This window comes from Bidens hawaiensis, unplaced genomic scaffold (genome assembly GCF_021521415.1).
Source record: "Bidens hawaiensis isolate Kalapana, Puna unplaced genomic scaffold, B.hawaiensis_p1.1 tig00002772_1, whole genome shotgun sequence".
NCBI classification, from domain to species: Eukaryota; Viridiplantae; Streptophyta; class Magnoliopsida; order Asterales; family Asteraceae; genus Bidens; species Bidens hawaiensis.
This window is the reverse complement of record NW_027491150.1, coordinates 1,125,920-1,149,857: the sequence shown is the minus strand read 5'-3', so window position 1 is coordinate 1,149,857 and position 23,938 is coordinate 1,125,920. Positions and strand designations below refer to the sequence as shown.

Genomic DNA, 23,938 nt, shown 5'->3' with positions numbered 1-23,938 from the left:
TTGGTTTAGTTATGAACAATAGCAAATATAGCCGATACTAACTAAATTCACATCGACTCGTCGCTACAACGATCATGTTTTGTTGACCGTATAAACTTTGATTTAAATACATTTTTTATTGTTATTTTTTGTATTATATGTTATACGAGTCACTAATATTATGAGTGTTTACTAATTTATAATTTGTGTTTAATGTCTGTACCAGTATAAACCTAACTGATCACAATCGAATATGTGTCCGTCGTTGCAACGCGACAAGTTGCCACCTACTTAACATTAAATATCTGTGTACGTCTTTGCATTTATAATAACAAATTCTTGAAAGGTACTCCACCATAGTGGTGATGACACGTCTTTGGATATTTACTTGTAATATACTAGGTGAACGGAATTGAAATAGGCATCGAAATGATTGTCAACATTTTCTAAAAGCTATTAAGTAATTAAAAATCATATTAGTTATAATAAAAGTTATTACTGTCTGTGTTATTAGATATTAATTAATGATCTGCTTTTACTTTTTACAATTTGGAAATGGCGGTGGAAGAGAAAAAACTTGAACCGATGTGAATCGAGTGAACTCTCGAGTTATTTAAATTTGTTGCAACAACTCTCTTTAAGCAACAACCCGGACCGTTGGATTTGGCATAGCGAACCTTCCGGAATTTTCTCGGTTTCCTCCATGAAAAAGATTTTGTTCAATAACTCAAATTTTGGTGCTTCGTTTATTTTTAAGTGGAATAATTGGGTGCCTAAAAAAGTAAACATTCATGTTTGGAAGGCGGAAATGGAGAGACTATCGACCCTCGTGGCTTTATCCAAAAGGAACATTGAGGTGGGTTCGGTGACATGTAGATTATGTGGAGAATACGAAGAAACGAGTGATCATCTCCTCACTTCTTGTTATTTTGCCACATTAGTTTGGCAATTTGCTAGCCACTAGTGCCACATTCCTCCCATCTATGCTTTTTCGATGTGCGACTTGCTTCATTATTATGAAACTACTAATTTGGGGACTAAAAAAACAAGGTTTTATACGGGATCATTCTGACAGCGTGTTGGTGCATTTGGAAGACTAGAAACGATGTCATCTTCTCAAATAAGACGGCTTGTTTTGCCAAAACTGCGGAGGACATTAAATCGTTAGGATTTCTTTGGATAAAAGATCGTTCGTCTTTCAAAAATTTGTTGTGAAAAGATTTGTGTAATTTTATGTTGTAATCTTGTTTTCTTTTGTTCGGTTTCTAGCTTCTTATTAGTTGTGCTAATGAAATTTACTGTTAAAAAAAACATGTATCTTTGTTTTCTTCACTGTGTTTGGTAATTAATGAGAGATTTTAAAGTTAGGTGTAAAGATTAAAGATTTTTAACTTTGGTATGACTTGAATATTGGATCCTTCCATTTATTATTTAATATATGAAGAGATTTTTATATGTCAAAAAAAAATATTGGAAGCTTTCTAATATTCTTTTATACTGATTAATAGCGTGGTGGATTTTTTTATGGGTGGTAGACGTGACTTAGCAAGCACGACAGTTGACATTATAGGACTGTAACGCTTAGAGAGCGATGGGCTTGTCACGAAGTTTTAAGAGGTTTCTATTGATCGGAAACGCGTAACCCCCTAGACTCCTAGAGGAAGCCTTAGTTGCGGTGATTGCAACGGGTAAGGGGGTTACCGTCAAATTGTTGCCACTATGGCACTATTCTTGATACATGGCATGCATTTTTGAGTATGTGTTATTGTAATCCCATTATTTTTACAACAGTTGATTCTAGCTAATGCTTCCAAGTTCCAACTAATTAGATAGTTTTCATGATTTAGTTGACATTAGTGATATTTGAAACATGTTATTTTGTTGGTGCTTCTACTGAACTAGCTCTTGGTTGTGTTTAGGGTTATTCTTGGTTGAGTGCAAAAGTAAAGAATGATACATGATGATATGAATATTTACCATTGACATTAACATATTACATTGGGGTATATACAAAGCAACTAAGAATGAAAGAAGAAGTGGAATATGAAACCAAAGAGGTGCATTATATTAACAATACCTATTATATATATCTAGTTAAAACAAAAATACAATTATATTAATTTATAAGCCATTAACATCTTAGTGGTATGACCTTGAGTGGCGCATTCATTTGCAAAGTAAGCCCAAACTTGTCACCCATATCCATATCTTCAATCCTCATGTTTTCATCAAGCTTCCAATCAAACTTTTGAATCAAAGAACCTAACATTATATGTAACATTCTATGCGCAATATTCAACCCTGGACACATCCTCCATTCAGAACCAAACGGAATGAGCTCGAAATCTTGACCTTTATAGTCAATATTGACTTCCAAAAACCTCTCTGGCATGAACGTTTCTGGATCTGACCAAACTTTTGGGTCTCGCCCCATTGCCCACACATTACACAAGATTTGTGCATTTTTAGGCACCGTGAAGCCTTGGATTTCTACGTCATGTATAGCTTGGTGAGGAACAAGAAACGGGACTGGAGGATGTAATCGAAGAGTTTCTTTTATAACAGCTTGTAGGTAAGGGAGTTGTGAGATATCTGATTCTCGTATTGTATTCTTGTTGTTTTCCATGAGTTTGGTGATCTCTAACTTTGCTGTTTTCAGTTTCTCCGAGTTGTGAATAAGCTCAGCCATGGCCCATTCTAACGTGCCCGATGTTGTATCAGTTGCCGCGATAAATAAAGCCTACAAAAATTTAATAAATGATTAATTACAATGGTTAAGATTTCAAAACAATATATTTTTTCATATTTCAAAACAATTACTTTAACCAATATATTAACATACTTAAAAATGCTTTACTTACGAAGAAAAAATGTCTCACGTCATCTCGACTGAACTTGGATTCATCCTTTTGGTTGAGGTCAAGCAGCGAGTCTAGCACGTCGTCACTTTTTAATGCATCACCATGATGTAATGACGAATATGATCTTGTTTGCAACCGTTGATCAATGATCCTATCAATGATTGATAATATCTTCTTACCATAAACATCTGCACGTCGCGCTAATCCTTGAGGATCAAACGATTTAAGAATAGGAAAAAAGTCAGCTACGTTCGGCTTCCCTGCAACTTCAGTAACCGCCCATACGGTATCCTTGAATTCTTGTGATGACACGGAATCATATTGATCGATATCCATAGAGAACATTATGTTTGAGAGAACATCAAGTGATGTCGTAAATGCAATTCCACTTATGTTTACGGCCTTGTCACTTATACAACAACTACTAACATGATCAAGAAGCTCTTTTACCTACAAATATAATCAAACATTTTCATTAGCTAACATAATCCAATGTAATTAAATTCCACGAATAACAAGTTGTTATTTTATAGAACCTTTGCATATTGTTTACGTATGGTTTATGTCATTTATCAATTTTATATGTCGGGGAGGCCTTGAGGGTGTGCAATGTGAGCGCGGGCACATGATTTTCAGGGGCACGAATAGTTTAAAAACTTCTGACATTATATATATATTTAGAATACCTGATTTTTTCATTAGCCCACTATTTACTATACCAAACACTATAGTGTCTTTGGGTCATAAACTCATTCTTCTAATATCATGATTTTGTTAATTGTTATGTTTATTACTAAAACTTTAATCGTCGTTTAAAAAAAATCATTTACATTATTTAGTTCGATAAGGCTTAAATTAAGAGCTTATTTTTTCCAACTCGGCCGGGGTACGTGAGGTCCGGCCCTGTTTATATGTATTTACATATATATATATATATATATATATATATATATATATATATATATATAATGAAACAATGCATTGATCAGGCACAACAGCTTCAATATATATGATGAACCATGCATTGATCTGTTGCGCGGGAATAAATTTACCGCCAAAATAATAAAATCTGTTGAGCCATTTTGAATTGCTTGCGTCAAAGAATCCAATTTGTTGCACCAGATTGAAAGCCTCAATCCTGGTGTAACAAATTGAAATCCACTATGAGAAAAGGTTTTTACCGCGCTCTATTTAGTTAATATTTTTTAAAGTCAAGACTATTTTATCAATTTTCTTTTTCAAAATGATCATCGTGTCGTGTCCGAGATGTTATGACAGCACTATTATTAGTAAAACCATACGTACCTTCTCCTCGCGTAGGAGCTCACTAGCATTTAAACGTTGCATGGAGAACAAATATTGTTTACTTATTGTTCTAAGTCTTCGCCAATGATCTCCGGCTGGCCACCACACTATGGAGTACTTATAGTGGTTCACCGCTCTGGCTGTTTCAGGTACTGATCGGCCAGAGAACGAATGGTCATGTGTTTGAAAGATCTCTTTGGCAATATCCGGTGATGAGACAATTATGGTTGTCATTCTTCCAAGCTTAAGTGACATTATGAAGTTTGGTGACCAAGATCGATAAACACAATAACGAAGTTTTAGATCATAAGCTCAATCTTTGTAATTCTCATTAGCTCGAAAATTACAATCCTTAAACTCTCTTAATGATATAACCCACAAGCTCGGGTATATATATTAGTTTAAACATGAAAACCTAATTAGACTAGTCTACAAACTCTTTATCAAACTCAAACACTAATTAGTAAAAACATATTTAAACAATAATTAATAAATAAATTCCTTGTTGTCCAAGTCATTTTGCTCGACTTGTCCACCAAGTAATTTATTCTATGTAAACCAAGTCATGTGCTCAACTTGATAAACAAGACACGAACTCATCATAGGCTCGATGAGTTGGCCCAACCCGCCTCATTGACTCGAGGACGGAAATTAAGTCCAACACATTAAAGGACCGTAACGCCTAGAGAGTCTAGCAAGAGAGTGGTGGGGTTTGTCGCTGAGTTGTAAAGGTTTCCGATGATTGGAAACGCGAAAGGTCCTGGTGGAAGCCGCGAGTTGCGACGGAAGGGGATTGTGATAACATAGACGAATGTTAAAAGGAAAGAAAGTATAAGAGAAAAGCTAAGATAATCCATAGGTTACTTGTTATATTGTGTGGGATTGATGTCTTGAAGATGAATCTATTTATAGTGAGTTAATGTCAAATAACTAATCTAAATTTATACAATTTTTTCTATATTTGATTTTGATATAATAGTTAGTATGCTTGTTAATATTCCTAGGCAATCTTAATCAAGGGTTGATTTGATTCTATTAATTTATGTTAATTGACTTAATTCAATTCAATAATGGTCAACTAGATCAATGTACATAAACAAATCCTTCTTTAAGTCAGCGGCTCAGCGCAGTTAAAATAATATAAAGTAAAAAAGTATAAGTTTAAAAGTCAATCTATAATATATATAAACGAAAACATAAAAATCCTACGTGTCACGATATGGTCGCTCCCCTTTTTTTTGGAGTCACCATATTTGCTTGATTTTTAAATGAAGGCTTCTCATGCATTTGATCCGAATTCACGGGTATGGGTCTTACAAAACCCAAATTTTTCTTAAACGAGTTATAACATCTCATTAAATTAAAAATTATTCCCACCAAATTATTGATAAGAAAATCCTATAAAATAGGATATACTAAAAATTATTATATGATTTAAAAAAAAAGATATTATTTATAATTAAGAAGCAATTTTATAGTAAAAAAAATAAGCGGGTCTTAGGTCTCACCAAACCCAAATAACTTTTAAAACGGGTTATAAAATCTTAGTTTTTTGTGAAACTCATTTATTATCAAACTCTAATATAAATTTTCTTACAATAAATAAAATTGAACTCCAAAAAAGTATATAAATATTAAAAATGAATGAATGAATAATGTAAAACAGCCCCCGTAATACGGGGGATAAAAACTAGTTAAAGATAAAAATAAGAAATAAGTACTGAAATTAAAACTGGTAAATTATATTTAAATACAAAAACAAAAAGAATAATAAATGTAAAAAATTGCAATTTTGTTCGATTGAGACCAAATTATACAGGCAAATTGAATTTTAGTAATCTTATCTTTTCGTAGTTAGTAATTAATAATCTCAAATGAGAATATCCCTGTCAAAGATCTCACATTTTAAAATTTTACTAATTTAACCCTCATTAAAAAGAACTTAACAACGTTAAGTTTTATCAGAATTTTAAACTGTTTTTTAGCTTTTGATTAGAAGGAAGATACGAGTTGATTGATGTAAAAGTTACATCAAAACGATAATTCTAACGACGAAACGGTGCTTCAATTTAGGTGTTTGAACTTCCAACAAAAATCAAGTCATTTATATTCAATAGATTGTGTTCGTTTATAATTGTAATTTCAATATAAGTTTTACATTAATCACCTTGTATTCTACTTCAGACAAAAAACCCTAAATCAATAATTTGAAATTCGAATATAACTTAACGGCGGTAAAACATTTTAACAGATGTCCGGTAAGAATTTTTTTTAAAAGATAGAACCACCAGCGACACGATATTCTTAGTTGGAATATCATTAATGGCTAACAGTACAAAAGTTGAAAATTTTAAAAATCCAATTTGCCAATCATATATACAGTACGTTAAATTAATCAATTTTTTTTGGTTGGTTTAAATTACAAATTTTTATTTTATAGGTTGTGACTTGTGACATGAAGATCTTTCCTCTATCATATTTGCGTCTTTAAAGATTACAACGTGCTTCTTAATTTAATAGAACAACAACTAGTTTTGGGTGTTGATTTTGACTTGAGGTATATACATGTGATTGCACATATTTGTCAAAATACAATTATTTATTTAACAAATTCCTAACCTTTTTCAAATTTTAAATATTTTCATTACAATTGCAGTAGCTTTTTTTAAGATTAATAAAGATTTATATAGTTGATCAAATAACATTTTTATCTACAAATGTTCACGGTTTGATTGGAATGGCCATGAGTGGTACATTTAGTTATAATAAGTGATGCCAAACTTCTCCATATTCAAAGCTTTTGGTCTCATATTTCCCTCAAGCCATTCAAACTTCCGAATCAAAGATCCCAACACTATATGCAACATTCTATGAGCAAAATTCAATCCTGGACATATCCTCTTGTCGGCACCAAATGAAATAAACTCGAAATCTTGGTCTTTATAGTCGATCTCAACGTCCCAAAACCTCTCAGGCATGAACTTTTCTGGGTCTGACCAAATATTTGGATCTCGGTCCATTGCCCAAACATTGCATAAAGCGTGTGCATTTTTGGACTTCAACATAGCGTATTGCTTGATGTGGTATCAGAAAAGGAGCTGGAGGATGAAGACACAAAGTTTCTTTGATAATAGCTTGTAAAGTCGTCGCTAAAGGTATTGCGGCGACATGTTATGCTAAAAGGTCAACGCTAATTCCACGCCGCTAGCCGCTATTGTGTCGCCGCTAAAGAAAAAGACTTTGATAGCTTTCTTTATTGTGTATATTATCACTTTCAGATTAAAATATTCTATGGATGCACGAAATCAATAACCGAATAAAATAAAAGAACTTTTTATGTGAAACTTTAATTCGTTGTATTTGATATTAAATTAGTCCAGATGAACCTTTTATATAGGGGTGAACCATTGCAACATTTCGGTTAGTTGACGATTCGATGTTTATTATAATTTCTTTACAGCTATCATTCAGTAGGAACTTTGTAACTTTTGCAAGATTGTTTTTCATGCAACTTTCAGGCGTCCATGTCGATCTAATGCATTTCCAATTGTGAAACTTAATATATCATTGTGAAAAAGAAAGTGTCCATTTAATTCAAAAACAGCTAAGGATATTATATTGGGTGTCTTTGCTTTTATCTTTAGTTTGTCATGTTTTGATTTCTTCTTGTGATGTTTACTACCAACAAAGTAGGATAACGTTAGTGCCATATTAGACAAACACCACTTCACATATCCTTGGTGGTTTGGCCTTTGTGTTGTCACATGAATGTGTTAAAGTTTCCCCTAGCAAAATGCTATATATTTCTGGCAATACCAACCATCATATATAATTAACTCGTATAATCACTCTTAATCGTATACAAAATAAACATCGATCGAGCCTAATTGTGTTCCTTTTGTTTTGAACTCAAGTTGCAACTATATATATGCTTCATTATAATCATATTGAAGAAACACTAAGTGACCCCGGGCAGATTATGGGTAATCTGGGGGCTAGGTAATGTTTCCCACGAAGGTAGGTCCAGCAGAGTAAGTTGTACTTCAGGGAACCTGCAAAACAGACACCGTAAGCTCGTCACTGAGAAGGGGGGGGTTCCTCCTTGTGACCACCCTCCGGCGTGAGAATCAGTCTATATTGCTCTTTGAATATAAAAGTATATGAATACTATTAGAGCAGTTATCAAGTAAGTTATACGAGATAGTAGATGATCTTACCATTCCAAGATATTGGAGTATTTATAGCCGAAGGTAGGTTTTCTAGAAGGTACAGCCGGCTGAATAGTATTCCTGTTCAACCAACAGTGGATTACGCACAGGCCATACTGGTTGGTGGGTAGGTTACAGCCAACAGTAATAAAGTCGGCTGCACTATTCCACCAACTGTAGACTATGCACGTCCCACTGACTGTGGATTGTACGCAGGCCATGCTGGTTGGTGAATAGGTTACGGCCAACAGTAATACTATTCCACCAACTGTAGGCTGCGCATGCTCCACAGTGAGGGTTGGTGAGTAGGCAGCGGCTAATAGTGACAAACAGTACTAGAGGGTGCTCCTCCTCGCACTGTTGTCGGTGAGCTGTCACCCTGTGATTGGCTCATGGGCTGTTCTGGTCGGATCGTCTGTCGTATCCATACCTTGGTAGGTATGGTACAAAAGATCTTTCAGAATCAGACTGGCTCATTTGGGCGGGATTGTTCCCGCCTTGCTCATGCCTTCACGTGACTGCTGAAGTAGCTAGTGTCTTGTACGTGTAGCCCTGCTGTCTGCGGGTAGCCTTCCCTGATGGCTTGTATCCGCAACTGCGGGAACAGGCGGGGTACTTCACCATTGGGAGGCTTTCCCTGCGTGTACAGGTTGCGTACTGCGCGTAAGATTCTATGAGCATGGTGGGTCCTGCGGGAGCAGATGGCCTTTGCGCAGACGTCCATGTTCAAGGTGAGTCTTGCGGGACCAACTGGTCTCTGCTGGGACCTACCTCTTCAAGTCCCCCCAGTCCAATGTTCTTCTCATGCGTGTTTAATAAAGTGAGGTGAACTTTTGGACTTAAGCAAAGGGTTTTGAAAAGGGTTTTGTAAGGTTTTCCATGGGAAGTCCTTGTCACTTGCAGAAATGCCCGAGTTTCCTGCTTGGTCTTTGGGTATGATGCGGGTAGGTCTGTAACCTCCTCGCAAGTCAGGAGCATTGAGTCCCAGTTGTGTGGATTCTCCATGAGGTTTTGGTAGTTTTGAACATAGTGATCAATTATGTTAAAACCACCAATTCCATCCTGGCGCTTCAAACAACGTAGTTCTCAACGTTCCCGCTATGCGGGGATGTTATTTCCGTTTCCGCAAGCATTGCCCAGAAGATCCTTCCTGGTTTCAATTCCCAGCGGAGCGCTAAGTATGTGAAGGGTTTTGCCTTAACACTGTACCAGCGCTCGTCTTACGGTTACTTTACTTCCAAGGTATTCCTAGCGTCAATTCCCTGTAGGTGCTAGGTACGTGAAGGGTTTTGCCTTTACACTGTATCCGCGCCTGTCTTATAGTTACTTGGTTGCCGAGGAATATTTGGCTTCAATTCCCTACGGGTGCTAGGTACGTGAAGGGTTTTGCCTTTACACTGTACCCGCATCCGTCTAACGGTTACTTGTTTACCAAGGTTTACTTGGCTTCAATTCCCTGCGGGTGCTAGGTATGTGAAGGGTTTTGCCTTTACACTGTACCCGCATCCGTCTAACGGTTACTTGTTTACCAAGGTTTACTTGGCTTCAATTCCCTGCGGGTGCTAGGTATGTGAAGGGTTTTGCCTTTACACTGTACCCGCATCCGTCTAACGGTTACTTGTTTGCCAAGGGGTAAGGGGTATTTTCCCGCTTACTTTTTAATATTTTTTAAATTTTGAATTTTGAAATTCGAAGAGTTGGAAAGATAAGAACAGTCCAAACCTCTGAAACGTCGTGCGACGGTTTCTTCTGACTGTGTCAGGACGTGCAGGAAGTTATGGTGACGTGACAGAACATGGTCATTCCAGTCGCTTTTTCAGGCGCGTGGGCGTGATTTTTCGGGCGCGTGGCCGCGAAATTACTGGCACACGTCCTTTCAACAGCTGTTGCCAGCCTGCTTTTTGCCACGTGTCATAGTTTCATTGCACCTTTGATTTCTCTCTCCTCCGCATTAAATTCACCGCATTAATTGCGATTACTATATAAAGGGGGAGAGAGTTATTTGTAATTCACACTTTCACCTTTCTTCTTCTTCTCACGTAATTTCCGGCGAATTTTTCTGTTCAGTAAAGCATTACTCTGAAATATTTTTCTTTTTTCCACCATGTCTTCTCATGATACTGATGATCAGAAGACTGCTGGCGAATGCCAGTGTTCTCTTCCTGTCGATCTGTACCAGTATATCGTCAGGAAGTTCATGCTCGAGTCTCTCGAGCCTGAGTTTCCTGAACCCCACCATACTGTGTACGATGCCCCTAGTGGCAAGATCGGGGTTTATGCTGCATTCTTTGTCTACGGAAACCTTAGGTTTCCGTTGACAAAGTTTGTGTACCGTGTCCTGGAGAGGCACGGTGTGCACCTGACAGAGGTGCACCCCATGGCCATTGCCAAGGTCCGGCACTTTGAGTGGGTGTGCCGGATACTGGGCCTTGAGCCCCTCGTTGACCGTCTGATGACCTTCTACACTTGGAGGTGCATCCAGGGGTGGTATACTCTTACAACCCGTATCAAGGGTTTAAAGATTTGTACCACCGAGCGGAGTCTTCGCTCATGGAGAAGAGAGTTCTTCTTCATATCCGCTCGCGCCGTCCCCATCGCCATGAAGTTCAAGAATGGCCAGGCGCTTCCGAACCTTCCCGCCCTCAACTACGAGGAGGCGGAATGGTTTTCGAAGATATCCCGGGTCCAGTCCCCGGTTTTCCGTTTTCCGGAGTCGGCGATGGTGATGCTGGGGATGAGCCGGGTGTGGAAGGCGGCGAATGCGGATAAGGTTCCGATCGTCCTTGAATATGGTTCGAACTCTGTCCCTTATGGTACGTCTTGTTTCATTTTGCTGACTTCGATTTTTACTAACTTGCTTGTTGATTTCAGAGGGGAACGATCTTCAGTCGCTCCTGAACCCGCGGGAGGAAGATGGTCCCGCGCGGATGGGTACTCGTGCTCTGGACGAGAACGAGTTGCCCATCTTAGAGCAGACCGCGGGTCGGTTCGTGGAGGTTTACCCGCCAGGCCAAGAGATCCTGAGCCACCGACGGCCAGGTAAGCCTATCTTCTACCCTGAACCTCTCAATGCTGTGCCTGCTGCTGGAGTTCATGACATTTCTTCTTCTGAGGAATCCGCAGAAGGTCCTCCACTGGTGCGGAAGAAAAAGGCTGCCGTCGGGAAGGGCAAGGAGAAGGTGGCCTCTACGGCCGACCCGGTAGTCTTATCTGACTCGGAGTCAGATAATGCAGAGGTGGCGGGGAAGCCCGGTGGTGAGGAGACCACCGCTCCGGAGGCTGCAGGTGTTACCTCCGGGGAGGCAGCGACGACGACGGTTACCGGTGTCAAGAGGCCGGCTCCATCGGGTTCGCCCCCGCTCGTCCGTGCGTTCAAACTCAAGAAACCCCGTGAGTACCCCCATAATTCTTGTCTAGATTTGTTTCAAATAAATTTTTCTAACACTTTTGCTTGTGCAGGTGTGGATGTTGACGCATTCCAGGGTGGAGTTGGAGCAAGTATTCCCCCGCCAATGACGGTAGGCTCGGTCAGCCTTCCCGAGGCATCGACTCAGGCGTCTACGCCTGCTTCCGCTGGTTCCAGCCTTCCTGAGGCTGTTCCAGCTGAGAAGGTGTCTCCGCCGGCCGTGAGTGCAATTTTTACAGCATCTTTCACGGAGCCGGCGGTTACTGTTACTGAGGAGGTGGCGCCAACCATGGCTACCACAGCGGCTGCGACTATACCTGCGCCACCGGCACCGACGGTCGGACCATCAGGTATGCGCCAGGCTTCCCGCCGATCTATGCCACCTTCCCGTCTGCCTGACCTGTTGGATGGATTTCCTTTAGGTTCAGGTTCAGGTGATGGGTTTGGCGGCTATCGGCCTGTTATTGACCCTACAGGTACGTAGGGTTCTTTTTCCTTTACATATTTTTATCATCTTTTCCTAACTGCCTTTGTTTCTTTTGCAGTGTCGGATTCCAATGAAGTGTATGTTCCAAGATGGAACATACGCCGAGGAACAACCCTTCGCACCCCTGTGGAGTGCGTGGACTGGGCTCGCCACGCCGCTCCTCATGGTGCGTTGGGGGAAGCCATGGCTAGCTACCAAGAGGGTAGGCTAACCAATGAGCTTCGGGTTCTCCAAGCCCGAACGCAGCCCCGCGTCGAGCTGCTTTGTCGTGAAAACGACAAGTTAAAAGCAACTCGCGCCAAAGATATATCTGAAGCGCGGGCTCTTCGGGAGGAGAACCGGCAGTTGGCCGCTGCCGCAGCCGAGAAGGAGAAGGCATTCAAGGCCCTCGAGGTTGAAGTCCAGGCGCGACTTGAGGCCCGCTCCAAGGCTGCTCAAGCTGTGAATGAACAGCTTCGGCTGGCCAAGGAGACTGCGCGAAACTCAACTGAGAGGGCTGCCAAGGCTGAAGCTGTTGCTGAGCCACTTCGCGAAGAGAATGAGCAGCTTAAATGCAAATTAAAGGCTCTTCAGCATGCTCATGACGCCTTGGCAATGGAAGATGCCAAGAAGCTGCAGGAGATCCTTGACCAGAGGGGGGTGCTTGACCGTACTGAAAGGAAACTCAAAAGCGTCGAAGAAGCTGCCGCCAAGGAAGTTCAACTTGCCAACCTTGATAAAAGCGGAGCCGAACGTGCTTGTAAAGAAAGTCAAGCTACCCTCCAATGGTTGCTTCGAGAAGCGTTGCCTCAGGTATCTTTATCTTTTTCTTTACGCTTTTCGTTCGTAATTAGAAAATGTTCTAACTTGTATTCTTTTGTAGGTTGTGCGTCAGGTCCTCTCAGAGACCTCTTATGACGATGCGATGAGCGCAGCCCTCAACGCTTCTCATGAGGATGGGCAGAAGACTGGCTTCCTGCTTGGTCTAGGGTTCGCTGAGAGAGGCTTTCCGCCCTCCAACTTCCCTTTATTCAATGTTAATACTGAAGCTGCTTATGACCATGCTGTGAACCAGTACGCTGCCTTCCCGCATCCAGTGGTGGAGAAGGTGAATGAAGTTGCTGCTGCTGATGATGGGCTAAACATCCTTAAGGCTTTCCTTGGGCAGCCGCGCTCTGACGGTGCTGGTCCAAGCGGAGGTGGCCCTGAAGCCTGATCCTGAAGATCCCTTCCCACTGCTAGGATAGACTTAGCTTTGTATAGATTTCTTTTAGGCGGGTAGTTACCCGGCCACTGTTGTAATATATCATTGAAATATACGATTGTTATTCCTTTCACTGGATTCTTTGCTTTATAAACTTATGACTTGCATACTTAGTTTGAATTAGCAATTTTCCAAGTGTTTAGAATAGGAACCTTTGAACGTGGTTGATGATGGGTTAAAGTTTTGCCTTCTCCTTCGTGATTGTGCGGGTAAAACCGTCACTTGCACTTGGTAGGATGGCTAATCTTTACCCTCTATCTGACCTGCGTGTAGGTTTTCCTTTTCGAAATTTCTAAGGCATTAAGTTAAACCTTTGAACGTGGTTGATAATGGACTAAAGTTTTCGCTTCCTCTTTCGTGATTGTGCGGGTGTAACCGTCACTTGCACTTAGTAGGATGGCTTTAACTTTAGACCTATATCTGACCTGCGTGTAGGTTTTTCTTATCCTTTTTTAAGTGTTCATAAGTTAACCTTTTAACGTGGTAGATGGTAAGTTAAGTTTGGCTTCCTTGTATGTGATTGTGCGGGTAAGACCGTCGTTTGCACTTACAAGGATGGCTAAACTTTACCTACATCTGACCTGCGTGTAGGTTTTCCTTAGAACTTTTTTTTTTTTTTTTTTTTTTTCAAAATTTTGGCGTTGTGTTTATGCGGGTATTGCCGCCTTCCACACGCAACTACTTCTTCCCGTAAGGGAAGTTTCATAGGTTACAAGCTATCAATACATCATGAAAGGAGAATCATTTCCATTAGAAGTGGCTCTAGGCCTTTTCTTTACAAGTTGGAATTGATCTACATATAACATTTGCGTAATTGAGCTCCATTCCATGTTCTAGGGATGGGAGTGCCATCGAGCCTTTCGAGCCGGTACGCGCCCTTTCCCAGAACTTCTTTGATAATGTATGGCCCTTCCCAAATCGGGGCCAACTTTCCTGGGCGTTGTTGGTTCGAAGCCTCGTTGTTTCGCAGTATGTAGTCTCCTTCGTTGAAGTTGCAGAGTTTTACCCGCGTGTTGTAGTATTTTTGCATTTGTCGTTTGTAGTTTTCTTCACGCACGGCGGCTAAGTCTCTGCGCTCTTCGGTTAGCATAAGGTCTAACCGTCTTTCCGCATCATTGTCTTCTGGTTGGATTAAGATGAAAAAAAACCACATATATACCACATATTACTAGAAAATTAAAGGAACTAATTACCCTTCCTGGTCTTGCCAAGAAACAAGAAAATTTGGAAGGTATGGAGTAGCAAAACAAGAGACTAATGAACAAAGCCTATTTGTTCTTGGATCTAGTTCTTGAATCTTGATGACATTAGTTGAAAAACTAGAAGTTGCAAGAGGTTCTTGATCAAAGGTTTCTTTTCACAAATCTCCCTTTCATTCTTGGCCTTTTCTCGGCATTTAGTTTTCGCACTTCGTATCGTATCTTCTTTGAGAACAATCTTGTTCTTCTTTTTTCTCTATACCTTGACACTCTAGCTTCTCGTCCACCATCGCTTCCTCCTACACCTCCGTATGGTGAATTACCATTCCCCGTCCAGTGTAACCCCTAATACATTAATTCTTGATAAGCGAATACGTACTTAGTTAACAAAAAAATCAATAAGAGAAATAGATCGATACACGGACAGATAGATAGACATACATATAGATAATACAGACAAACAGTCACATAGATAGACAGATAGATAGACAGACAGACGGACATACAGATATTTTTAAAGAGTAAATAGTGAGAGATGAGAACCATGAAATCAGGCCATGAACCATCAGAATTGAGTTTGGGTCGGGTTCCATTTGTCCAAGGAGAACCTTGATCAGCCCAACTATTAATCACATCTTCGTAATTAAGCCTCAAAGTTATGCTTGATGTTCTTGGCCTCGGGTTATCGCGTTGATCGCTTGACACCATCGTCATATGCTCCCCCGCGATGTTGGCCACCACTTTCTTCTCCTCCTCTTTAATCATCATGGAGGTATCATAATCAAAGTCCCAATTATCTAATGTTTCTCTTGTTGCTTCCAAATCAAAACCTATAAGTTCTTCTACTTCTTTATCTTCAGCTTTCACTCTATTTTCATCAAAGCAAACTCCTATGTAGTTAGAATTATCTTCATCATCTTTATAGTTATTTGTCAGCCCCAAATCTTCAATTCGACACGATGTATCATCAAAACCCTTCCCTAATAAGCTTTCAACATCGGCAGCAAAATCCATAAGCTCCAAATCATCATTCGGAAGATCAAACCCTTGAAGATCATCCAAATCACATGCATCATCTTCTTTCTTGCTTTCCCCTATAGAATTCAAGCTCTTATCTTTTTCACTAGAATCATTACACAATTCACTTTCAAAAAGATCATAGACCGGAACTCGATACAAAAGTTCTTCTTCTTCGTCATCATCAAGCAATGATGTTTCTAAAATGCCTATTTCAGGAACTAAAGCCGCCCCCGAGCTCACTACATCGTTCCTCACATCTAACTTGTGAGAACACTTAGTTCGTTGTCGTGGGGTGCGTGCACGACGGGTGAACCCTTGGTGCCAGGTTGGTTCATGCGATGGTTCACCTGAACCAAAGAGCTTAGAGGGTGCTGTCTCTAGAAGCACCCTCTCATGCCGACCAGCTAACTGGTTAGCTGAGTGCACCGAGGCATCACAACTTTGGCAAAGGAAAGCGTCATCAGCAGGGCAATACCATCGTGCCCGCTTGCGCACACAGCTGTCACAAGCCCTAGCTGTTTTGCCTCCAACCGCATTCGCGGTTTTCTTTGCTACAATCATGAGGATTTATTTATCTTTCAACAACTAAACAAAAGAAATAAAAATGGAAGAAAGCTAGTAAGGAAAGAAAGAAAGTGGTAAGAATAAAACTAGCTTAATTATACTAAGCTAAAATGTCAAAAGCTAGTGTAGTGCGAGGACTTGTTGAATTGCATATATATACGAAAATAGTGCGTATTTATAAACACTGATTGCTTGTTGGTCCCCAAAAGTCACGATTGTGATTGCGTGGCTCAAGTGGTCGTGTGTTAGTGTGGTGGGGTTCATTGATAAGAGAGAAATTTGGAGATTAGGGTTTGTGGACCCATGTATTGGTCTCATCAAGTTGCTGATTCGTTGAGTTATTTTGGGTGATCCTAGACTCTGATTTCTGATTGGTTAACTTTCTTTCATGAGGATTTTTGTGGGTCCATGTGCATGTGGCCTAGGGCCAGGATATTCAAGTTATTATTATTTTTTGAACGGTGAATTTCGTAGTTAAAATATATCAATATCACACGCCTCGGTCCAACAAGAGGAGCCCCGCCACCTCACTCGGGCCATACTATGTTGTCATAATCAGGATTCACGCTGGAATACGAGTTTGGCTTGGCCGATCCCGGTAAAACCCAATTGGCTCACCCCACCTGAAGGCACGACATGTTTTTTTGCTCTGGAAAATCCGATCGAAATCAGGACTCGAACTCGGGACATCCGGGTCATCCATCATGTTCCTGGCCATTGAAAAGATATTCAACTTTTATAAGTTAAATTATTAATTATTTTTTTGGGTTGTATAATTTTTATATATTTTTTAAAAATGTGGGTTAAAACTCATTTGCAATGTGTTTCAAAATTTATATGGGTGTACTGGAAAATCATTGTCATAGTAAAGTTTTGCTATTTAATTTGAGAACTACTAAAGTTGCTTGTTAACGCAATTGAGCCTCAAGTGACAACTATTTATAGTCACTTTCTCATCATGTTTGATGTATTTAGAAAAAAATTTAGCAACATTAAGTAAACACGCCACTCTTATATGAAACTCTAAATACTTAACTGTTAGGCAAGGTCATTAAAAATAAGTACCTGATGTATGAAAGAAAAGGATAACACCTTAAATGACCCCCAATTCTTATCTGACTCGACACATGCCATGAAACTTAGACGGGATAACATGATCTAGTTAAGATAAACTAGGAGTAAAAATGGTTGAAAACCCCACTCTTGTTCTTGTAATTGTTTTATTCTTTGGTACGTAGCTAGTGGCATTCTATTGTATTGTCCAAAATAATAATAATAATAATAATAATGTGCACAGTATGATATCTTACTAAAGAGATTATTACTTGAAATAAGATGGAAGTATGTGTCATAAATTTTTTATAGTAGATCATATTGGATTGCATTATATTTTAATAAAAGAACCGAAAACTAATTATATATTTAAATTAACTTATAAGATGGCAAATAACTATGAGTGATCCTTGGTGGTATCTTTTCTTTTTTCTTTGTTATATAGTATTTATGTGTTTAGTTTTTGTATGATGTTTGTTGTGCATAAAATATAGCACAATTGACCAATAAAGTGCATAAAATCGGTCTTTTGTAATTTGTTTAATTAGAAGATATATTGTTTTTACCTATAACCTATTGGTCTAGTGATACGGTGTCCTTCTTTACAAATATGAGATTGTGGGTTCAATCCTTTCAAAAGACAAAAGTAGAATTTTGCAAATTAATATCTCAAACAAATTACCCGTTCAGTTTATTCAAGAGGAAGATAACGACTACCTTTTCAGATACTGTGATGTCAGAGGATGTTTGTTTCGAGAAGACTACGCTAGAGGCATACGCCACCTACTACACTCAATAAGGGTATGACGGTTTCATCTTCCATAATCCCGAAAACACAACTCATCTAAGATCCATTTGATGATGATGGTACGTTGGAGAGAAGTGTAAAAGACTTTATTAGTGAATAAAGCAACTCCATTGTGTACTACAAGATGAGGAGTCGTGTAGTGATTTGCGGGTTGTAATTATTTTAAGGTTGTGAGTTATTAATTAATACTAATATTTGTATGCTACAACATTACTATATACGCATGGGAGTCATAGTGTTTGAGTGATTCTACCCAAATGTTTTGACTAATTGTTAGTACCAAGAAACATGTTATAGGTGTTGTTGCATTTGTCGAAGACATAATAAAACCTTATCCTACATAGTAGTATACTAGTACGTTTGTATTGTACGTAATTGTTTAATTAGTAAGTTTTTCTTTTTATGCCAATAAAAAATATTGGTTCCTTTAGAAGTTGCACATACGTTATTTTTAATGGGATTCTAATTAAAGACACAGTTGAAAGGTAATACACGTAACCCGACGTACAACAAACCATATAGAATGTATAGAGAGTTCGAGAGCACTATAATAGGATATAAACATATAATACACAAGGAAAATTAAGCATATACCTGATGTATACCATCGCTAGCCAATGGCGAAGGTTGCTTAGGGTTTAATTGGGGTAGCCCCGCTCCCCCTGTTTCTTACGTAGTAGTGTAAAATTACATATTTTTGTCCGAAATTTTTTATAGGTAGTTAAATTTAATCGTTTTCGGCCGAAATTTTTTATACGTAGTGTAAACTTTAGCTGTTTTCAGGCGAAATTTTTTATATGTAGTGTAAAATTTAGCTGTTTTCCGCCGAAATTTCTTATACGTAGTGTAAGATTTAGTCATTTTCGGTCGAATTTTTTTATACGTAATGTAAGATTTAGCCATTTCGGCCGAATTTTTTTATACGTAATGAAGTAATGTAAATTTAACTGTTTTCGGCCGAAAATTTGTGCCCCGCCCCCTTCGTTTGTGAAATTTTGTATACATTTTGAGTCTGCCCTCTGGTGTCTTAGGTGCTGTTTGTTTTTTCAGAGGTAAAACATCTGCAGTCTGCGGACCATATCTGCAGGCATCTGCAGCAGAAGAGGTGGACCAAACATCTGCAGACTGTAAGAAGAAGACTGTTTGTTTTTTAACTAAATGAGCAATTTTTTGTTCATTTGTTAAATAAACGAATATCCTAACAAAAGTTTCATCAAATGTTCGGTTCATATACAGGCCTACTTAAGTTGATTCTGGGATTAAATTGCCTGGTCTGTTTTCTACTACTACTACTACAACTAGAAGCTTGTGTTCATGAACCAAATATGTGTCTGCAATGAACATATTTAAAATCAATGATATATAAAAAGTGAGAGATTGATTGATACCATCAGCAACAGCCATCTCGATATCTTCCATGGTTATAAGCCCCTTTTCCATAGCTTCCTTCTGGTCCTGTTCAGTAGATTATTCAGTTCAACAAGCTAATTTAAACATGGTAATAATGAATTAATAATACATAAATAGTGAATGAAAGAATAATACCCGGCGCCATTTCTTCATGAGCTTACGCTTACGCTTGCCGGAAATAGTGGTGTTTTGGGGCTTATGTTTCAGCTTTCCGGTAAGAGGGTCACCGTGCGCCGCTCGCTTACGGTCGGCGATGGCGGCTCTCCGCCGCTTCTGTACCACATTGAAGACGGCCATCCCGATATCTGCTTCTCGGTGACTAGGGTTTCAATTGGGCGTCCATGGTTCCTTATTTGTATTGTCGATGGAATAAGTTACACAATTTCCCCCTCATGTATTACGAGTGAAGTGTCTGATGATGAAGGAACAAAGAAGAAGAAGTGGAGAAGAGGTGAGAAATCACATGTACAAGACTTCTGGGAGAAGAGGGCGCGCAGACGTTTTTTAATGAAACGTCTTCGGAAAAACAAACGCACTGCAGAGCCCAACGTCTGCGCGCCCTCTTCTCAGTGCAGACAAAAGTGGTCAGGAAGAGCTTTTGAGGAAAAACAAACAGCACCTTAGTCCAAGCTTCGCCACTGACTATACGATGATTATCACATGACTATACAGATATATCACACCCTAAAAATGACTTGTTTTTACAGTTTTCTACTATTATATTTTCTACTATTATATTTTAATCGGTGTTTATTTTAATTTATTATTATGACAAATTAATATGTTTTGATTTTTATACCATTTACCCATATGTTTTCACCCTAACCCAACCTAGCCACCATGAACCACAAGTGGTCCATAATTAATTTTCAACCCAATTGGTGGCTCATTCTACTTGGTGATCTTTCTCCACTTGATGCATTAGTGGGGACATGAGACCTTGCAACTACACAGCCTCAATATGTTACTTCCTATGGACCCACTTTAATACAGGCTTCACAATTCCTTATGGCGAATGATGATGAAGAAAATAACAACTTACGCGAAAACAAAACAACATTTTCACAACGTAATAATAATTAACGTTTTTTGGACCTTGATGTTTCTGGCGCCAGTGTGCCGAGATTTAAGATGATATGAAGAGACGATCCTTATTTTGTCTATATGTATACACCCGACCCCTCATACCCTTCACGGTCCACAACCCTCGAGTTCGCCTTAAGTTCATTTACAAATATTAATAATCTTTTACGAATCATTAGTAGCTCAAAACTTTGTATATTTGCCAATGGTCGAATACGTATAGTATAGCAGTTTTGAATATTATTTATCCAAATGTTTAATTAGACAAAAAAAAAATAGAGATTTGACATATGTTTATAAATTTACATTTAGCCAACTCCTATTTAAAAGTTACCATATTTATGTAACCGAGTTTTTTTTTTCCGTAAGTTATCTTGTGATGTGTCAAAAGTTCAACACAGCCCATTTTGTTGCCACGTATTAGGGGTGTGCGTGGTGCGTTTTGGTGCGGTTTAGTTAAAACCAAACCGAAAACCAAATCTTTGGTTTTTGGATTTTTTGAAATCGTTCGGTTTCGGTTTTTTGGTTTTCACTTTGGTTCAGTTTTTTCGGTTTTGCCATTTGAGCTTAAAAATTTGAGGCCGAACAAAAACTTAGCAAAAAATAATGAATTTTAAGTATAAATAATTTTGTTCATTGTTAACTAATAGACTATTATATATTTGACCAAAAATATATGAGTTACATATTTATTAAATTCTTATAAATTACTTAAAATAATAAAAAAAAACATTAAAACTTAGGAATTCGGTTTTTTCCGGTTTTTATTACATGGAAAACCAAACAGTTTTTTTTGTTTCGATCGGTTCGTTTTTTCGGTTTTGAAATGGTTTTTACGGTTTCTTGCACACCTCTACCCTGTATAAAAGGGCGTCGTACCAAAATCTAGTCGATCTACTTCATATACGCTTAATTTATGATTGTGCTGACATGAATTATAATTGTGTAGCGAAGTAAAATCGTTCTACATTGCCGTAACAAAATTGTAAGTCAGTGTATCCGATGACCTGGAATAAAAACCAGTCATTTGTCTTGCTTTTATTATTATTGATTATTTTCAGGTAGACGCATGGTTTCAGGTCAAACGCATTGCAACCTTCGTCTAGAGAAAAATGTTATGGCCATTTTTCATGTTAAAAAAACAATAATCAGAATCAAGGCAATAAATAATTCCTAGAACCATAAGTTTTGTCTTCATATTATGCAGCTGCATGTTTATCCTCATTTCCTTGTGCCTACAAATATAACTAATTATAAACATGTAAAAAAAAGAAAAAAAAAATTAGAGATGGGTTTACTTATGAATAACAAAAGTAAAATTCAATAATAGAAAGAATAAAGGAGCTTATATGTGTTATATCACATCAGTGCTAGTACTAGTATTTCAAAATTATTTTCAAATACATACAAAGATTGTTTTGGAATGGAACCATGTGAAAAGGACAAAAGCTTTCATTACTATTTTATGAACCACAAAAAGAAATTGTCATTATTCTAGAGAGGTATTATTTAACCTTTTTTCACAAGACAATAAAACTTCTTCCATACAAATATATATAAACATGTTTGTGTGATGCAGCTAACAGCCTTTAAAGTTTAAATATAGTATTAAAATTTCTATGTTATAACACAAAACTTATATCAAAGGCATATGAATACATATTGTTAACAGAAGTTAATATATTATAGTGCATAAAACTCTACCAACGGAAACATGTTGATATGCATATAACTACCCCGTATAAATATACAACAAGCATGCATGATAGTAATCAAGTAGTTTACACAGTTCTACCTGCACATGTTTTATGTGTTTTTCGCGGTTCTTAATATTTTTTGGTTCTGAAAAGAACGTATTCAGTATTCCGATTTAGTTATATGTATATGTAAGATTAATATTTATTGATATGAACTTCAGGATTATTTATTTAATTTTGATGATCATTGACGTAAAATCTTCTATTGATTAATTAGTAATCATCGATGGACGTAATTACCCTTACTTTTATAATTAAGTAGGTTTCTCTTTGGGTATATATAGAGCTTACTAGAGAGAACGAGTTAATCACCAATAACAAATCCCCCCCCCCTGGTCCCCACCAGCACACCTTAGCCATCATAATCATACATCATAAACTGGAACTCGATCATATCAGAATCATGTCATCTTCCATCATCGCGTTCTCAGGATTAATAAGTAGACATGATTTAATATTTCTTGTTCTCTATTATCAATATTACAAGACTGATCAACATTTAGTATATTATATTGATTATAGCTTGAAAAGTTACTAATTAGTTAGAAAAATGAATTAGGAATTTGGAGTTGGGGCACACTTAAGGAAATAATGGGCCTAGGATTGGCGCACAGACTGTAATGCATGGGCCACAGGGTCGTTGGTTGGGCCAAGAAAACCAAATGGGACTAATTATTCATTTATCAATTAAAATATAGATTAAAAACATAAAACAAAATTAAATACAGAAGTAGCCTCGATGACCCGGATATCCTGGGTTCGAATCCTGATTTCGACCGGATTTTACCAGAGCGTTAAAACCTGTCGTGCCTTCGGGCGAGGTGAGCCAACTGAGTTTTACCGGGAACGCCAAGTCAAACTCAAATGCCAGCGTGGATCCCGATCATGTCAACATAGTTGGCCTGAGTGGAGTGGTGGGGCGTGACGTGTTCGCAAAGTAAGATAACTTAACTCTGAAAGTCACCATTCAAAAAAAAATACAGAAGTAGCCTTGTCAGAAAAGTAGCAGCCTTAAATGCATGATTACTTTGCATGCAAATGTTGTTGAAATAGTGAAATATATTAAAGGCATCTCAACCTTAATTCAAAGCGTTAAAGCAACCTTAATATATTAATGATCTTTTTTTTTTTTGAACGGCCAACTAAGTAACGCGCCGGGTACTCTGTACATGGCCTTATTGGCTAAAGGTAGCCTGAGCCGGCCACTAGTCCGGACGGACGGAGCCCCTAACGGTCCACCTGTTGAGGGATTTACCGGATAAAACCTGACCCCCACGCCCGCCAAACGGCACGACAGCGAGGAGCCGGTAAAACCGGGTGAGATCAGGACTCGAACCCTGGCAAGCCATGGTCATCCATCATATCTCCCATATAAGTTGGTGGTAGTGAGGTTTGATCCCCCTACCTCTCACTTACAAAGTGAGTACTCTACCATTGAGCTACAATCAACTTATGTTGATGATCTGTTTATTATGACATTTTACACATCAGAATTTTCTTTATTTGAATTGTAAAAGATACATCACACTTAATGATATCCTTAATTATGCACATA

General features: G+C 38.5%; 1 protein-coding gene and 1 pseudogene across 1 annotated transcript; both read right to left on the bottom strand.

Moving 5' to 3' along the window:
* Positions 1-2,110: 2,110 nt before the first annotated feature.
* LOC143621225 (cytochrome P450 76T24 pseudogene) lies at positions 2,111-4,400 on the bottom strand (annotated as a pseudogene).
* Positions 4,401-14,628: 10,228 nt separating this feature from the next.
* On the bottom strand, positions 14,629-16,387 carry LOC143621153 (zinc finger protein CONSTANS-LIKE 16-like). The gene is made up of 2 exons (XM_077092665.1): positions 15,232-16,387; positions 14,629-15,033 (listed from the first exon to the last, which is right to left on the bottom strand). The coding sequence occupies exons 1-2, from the start codon at positions 16,267-16,269 to the stop codon at positions 14,833-14,835; spliced, it is 1,239 nt and encodes a 412-aa protein (XP_076948780.1). The 5' UTR covers positions 16,270-16,387; the 3' UTR covers positions 14,629-14,832.
* Between the last annotated feature and the right edge of the window lie 7,551 nt (positions 16,388-23,938).

Bases quoted from the DNA above. Each gene is read 5' to 3' on its own strand.
- LOC143621153 (XM_077092665.1), bottom strand. From the start codon at position 16,269: ATGATTGTAGCAAAGAAAACCGCGAATGCGGTTGGAGGCAAAACAGCT. The intron at 15,034-15,231 runs GTTCTCATCTCT...TTAATGTATTAG, and splicing joins GTTCATGGCCTGATTTCATG to GGGTTACACTGGACGGGGAA.